The 3,725-nt window shown below is 53.2% G+C and overlaps 2 protein-coding genes across 6 annotated transcripts in view; one reads left to right on the top strand and one right to left on the bottom strand.

Moving 5' to 3' along the window:
* Positions 1-2,482, top strand: part of DNASE1L1 (deoxyribonuclease I-like 1) — a 21,031-nt gene extending 18,549 nt beyond the window's left edge. For all 5 annotated transcript variants that reach the window (XM_011972962.1, XM_011972959.1, XM_011972958.1 and 2 more), the window contains 4 exons: positions 609-709; positions 852-964; positions 1,043-1,291; positions 1,392-2,482. In XM_011972962.1, coding sequence (XP_011828352.1) covers positions 609-709; positions 852-964; positions 1,043-1,291; positions 1,392-1,526 — 598 coding nt within the window. In that variant the 3' untranslated portion in view covers positions 1,527-2,482. The remainder of the gene's footprint in view (positions 1-608; positions 710-851; positions 965-1,042; positions 1,292-1,391) is intronic.
* Positions 1,908-3,725, bottom strand: part of RPL10 (ribosomal protein L10) — a 4,448-nt gene continuing 2,630 nt past the window's right edge. The window contains 2 exon segments of the mRNA XM_011972963.1: positions 1,908-3,369; positions 3,372-3,653. Coding sequence (XP_011828353.1) covers positions 3,224-3,369; positions 3,372-3,653 — 428 coding nt within the window. The 3' untranslated portion in view covers positions 1,908-3,223.

Below are 3,725 nucleotides of genomic sequence, written 5' to 3'. Positions count from 1 at the left end.
GATCACGAGGTCAGGAGATCGAGACCATCCTGGCTAACCCGGTGAAACCCCGTCTCTACTAAAAAATACAAAAAACTAGCCAGGTGAGGTGGCGGGCACCTGTAGTCCCAGCTACTTGGGAGGCTGAGGCAGGAGAATGGCGTAAACCCAGGAGACGGAGCTTGCAGTGAGCTGAGATCCGGCCACTGCACTCCAGCCTGGGCGAGTGAGACTCCGTCTCAAAATATGAAATATCCAGAATAGGCAAATGCGCAAGATAGAGAACAGATTAATGGTTACAGGGGCTGGCAGGAGGAGAGAACGGAGAGTAACTGGTAATGGATGTTATATTTTGATTAGGGGTAATGGATACCAATGTTTTAAAATTGATTGTAGCAATAGTTGCACAGACTTATGAATGTACAAAAAAACCATGTTGTATACTTGAAGCAGGTGAATTTTATGGCGTATGAATTATGTCTGATGTTTTAAAGTTCTAGAGACAGGTTGGGAGGGCTGTGCCCACATTGCCGCTGTTAGTGGAGGGCCCCTCCCTGAGTGCCGTTTGGCACTTGCAAGCCAAAATTGGTGATGTGGGCCCACTGCTGCCCATCCCTTGGTCCTCCCAGGTCACACAAAACACAGGTCCTGAGTTCCTACGTGTACGACGACGAGGATGATGTCTTTGCCCGGGAGCCATTTGTGGCCCAGTTCTCTTTGCCCAGCGATGGTAGGGAGGGAAGAAGGGTGGGCTTGGTATGTGGGAGCAGAAGGGGGGTTCTTGCTGGCTCCACTGGGGGCTTCCTCACCCAGAGGGGCTGGGGGAGAAGGGCCAGGAGTGCATGGCAGCCCTCGGTCCCTGGGCCTTGCAGTCCTTCCCAGCCTGGTGTTGGTCCCGCTGCACACCACTCCTAAGGCCGTAGAGAAGGAGCTGAACGCCCTCTACGATGTGTTTCTGGAGGTCTCCCAGCATTGGCAGAGCAAGGTAGGCCCGGGCAGTTTGTACAGGAGGGACAAGGATAGGGTGGCCCAGCGGCCAGCCCAATGGCTGCTGTGTCTCTAGGATGTGATCCTGCTTGGGGACTTCAATGCTGACTGCGCTTCACTGACCAAAAAGCGCCTGGACAAGCTGAAGCTGCGAACTGAGCCAGGCTTCCACTGGGTGATTGCCGACGGGGAGGACACCACAGTGCGGGCCAGTACCCACTGTGCCTATGACCGCATTGTGCTGCATGGGGAGCGCTGCCGGAGCCTGCTGCACACTGCGGCCGCCTTTGACTTCCCCACGACCTTCCAGCTCACCGAGGAGGAGGTGAAGGGATGGGGCTGGCACAAGGAGGGAGGGCAGGAGCAGGGTCACAGGGAAGCCCCTCGGCCCCGGGCACTGACACTGCCCCACCACCCATTCCCAGGCTCTCAACATCAGTGACCACTACCCCGTGGAGGTGGAGCTGAAGTTGAGCCAGGCGCACAGTGTCCAGCCTCTCAGCCTTACTGTTCTGTTGCTGCTGTCACTCCTGTCCCCTCAACTGTGCCCTGCCGCCTGAGCCCCCCCCCACCCCCCGTGGCCTGCTGCCTTTTGGGACTTAAACCCCAGCCTCCCCCGTCCATCCAGCCCTGGGGCTGGGGGGCTTCAACTACAGTTGCCCTGTGACTGCAGTCCACCCCCACCTGCCTTTTGTTTGATTTGGCTCTTCTTCTTTGGTTGGGCTTGTGCCTAGATTAGGAGTGGAAGCCAGGGGCCCCGAGGCTGGACTCATGCCACCTGCCAGGTAGTGTAGTATCAGGAGTGGAGACAAAGTGGGCTCTGGGTTGGGGGAGGGGAAGGGAGGGCTCAGGAAGAGGAATCAAGATGTTATATGACAAAAAGGAAAGTTACTGAGAACAAAAATCCAGATTGGTGAGATATGACACTTGTGCAGCAGATATGCCAATGGGCCATCTTTATTGTGGATTGGTAAGAATCACCAGGAAACCATTAAGCCCCAATAGCTACAAGGAGGGTGGTTAAGCCACTACATCAAACTCCTTCTCTGGAACCAGGAAACACCAAGACACATTTCGGCTCATTGTAATCCGGTGAACAATGCAGTCAGGCCTGTTATAACTGCTGAGCAGTCATGCTCGCACCACTTGGGTGCTGTCGTCTGTGTTGGCACAGGCTTTTGCATGCCTGGTAAAGTCCAGCCAACGCTGGTCAAGACCAACATCTGCACACAGAAAATCTGCACCAGTTACGTAACCTAAAAAGTTGTGTGAACCCAGGTGCCCCGGGAAAGGGGCTGCAGGACACAGCAAAATGCCAGCAGCGTGCCAGACCCCTCCCTTGCATCCTCCTCTCCAAAGAACAGAGCTCAGGAAAAACACTGACTGGGATGATAGAAAGGCCATGTGTTAACTATAATCACATTTATGGTTTAGAACCATCACCCCAAGGTAAAAAATAAATAAAAGGTATTCCCAGGTATGTTTGGCAAAATAAAATAAAGGTAATTAAAAACCTTACAAATGGCTATAAATTGAGATTACAAAAGACCAGAGGCCTCTTGGGAGCCACAGGCTGGGGGCTGGGGCCAACATATTCCAGCTCTGGGACCAAAAGCCTTTGGAGTCCTGTCCCTCGATACAGATGCTCAGGTCACCCACCTAGCACGCCTCTCATTTTTGCTACTCCCCCAAAAGCTAGCGCTGTTCTATCTAGCGATAGTTCAGGTCAGACATCTGGGATTCCCAGGTCAAACCATGCCACACGTGCCTGTTCTGAGGTCTTTTTGTGACAAAGGACCAAAGGTTAGCCCAGACCTTTGGTCAGGTGGTGAGGGCCCTGGGAATGCAGGCTCTCAGAGAGGTTAGTGCATGGGGCTCAGGAGATTGCTAGAGATAGGAAAAGTGCAAATCCCAGAATGATTCCCACCAAGGAGGACTGGCTGAACCAGATGGGTGAGACCACGCCCAATGCGATGCACACCTACCCTTGCTAAATAAACGCTGATGCTGGTCAGGGGCACTGCTGGTCAGCCTCTAGCCCACAAGCCCCTCTTGGTTCCCATGTGTTGTAATAAGCAACACAACCGTAGGCTGACCCCAGCCTGGGATTGCAAGGCTTTGCTGCAGCTGTGCTTCATGAAAAGCACTTCAATGCTTTTCAACCTACTGCCTAGGACCTGGGGAGGTCCAAGTCAAGCTCCAGAGTAGACAACTGACATAAGGCCACCAGTCCTAGCCCTTTGCAGGGTTTGCTGCCTCATGAGCAGGGCTGAGCTGTCAACCTGTTTCTGAAATGAAAGGGCAATGACCCAAAGGTTCCCAAAGGAAGTTCCTTCTCCCTCAAGAATGTAAATACAAAAACATAGGTGGACAGGAAGTAGAATTTATTGGTGAGTATTAAGTGGGGGCAGCATATTGGAAGCCCTCATGAGTGCAGGGCCCGCCATTTGTCCAGAGGACCACGATTGGGGATGTACTTGACCCCACAGCCATCTGGGATGAGCCGCTTTTCAGCCACCATGTCTTCAAATTCATCAGCATTGAACTTGGTGAAGCCCCACTTCTTTGAGATGTGGATCTAGGGAGCAATGGAAAGAATTGAGTCAGAAGGCCTGGGGCAAAGAAAGGTGGGAGAAGGGGGCTGCAGCATACGTACCTTCTGGCGGCCAGGAAACTTGAACTTGGCCCTGCGCAGGGCCTCAATCACATGCTCCTTGTTCTGCAGCTTGGTGCGGATGGACATGATAACTTGGCCAATG

This window comes from Mandrillus leucophaeus, unplaced genomic scaffold (genome assembly GCF_000951045.1).
Source record: "Mandrillus leucophaeus isolate KB7577 unplaced genomic scaffold, Mleu.le_1.0 Scaffold1325, whole genome shotgun sequence".
Lineage (NCBI taxonomy): Eukaryota > Metazoa > Chordata > Mammalia > Primates > Cercopithecidae > Mandrillus > Mandrillus leucophaeus.
The sequence above is the reverse complement of the archived record's forward strand: the minus strand, read 5'-3'. Positions and strand labels throughout refer to the sequence as shown.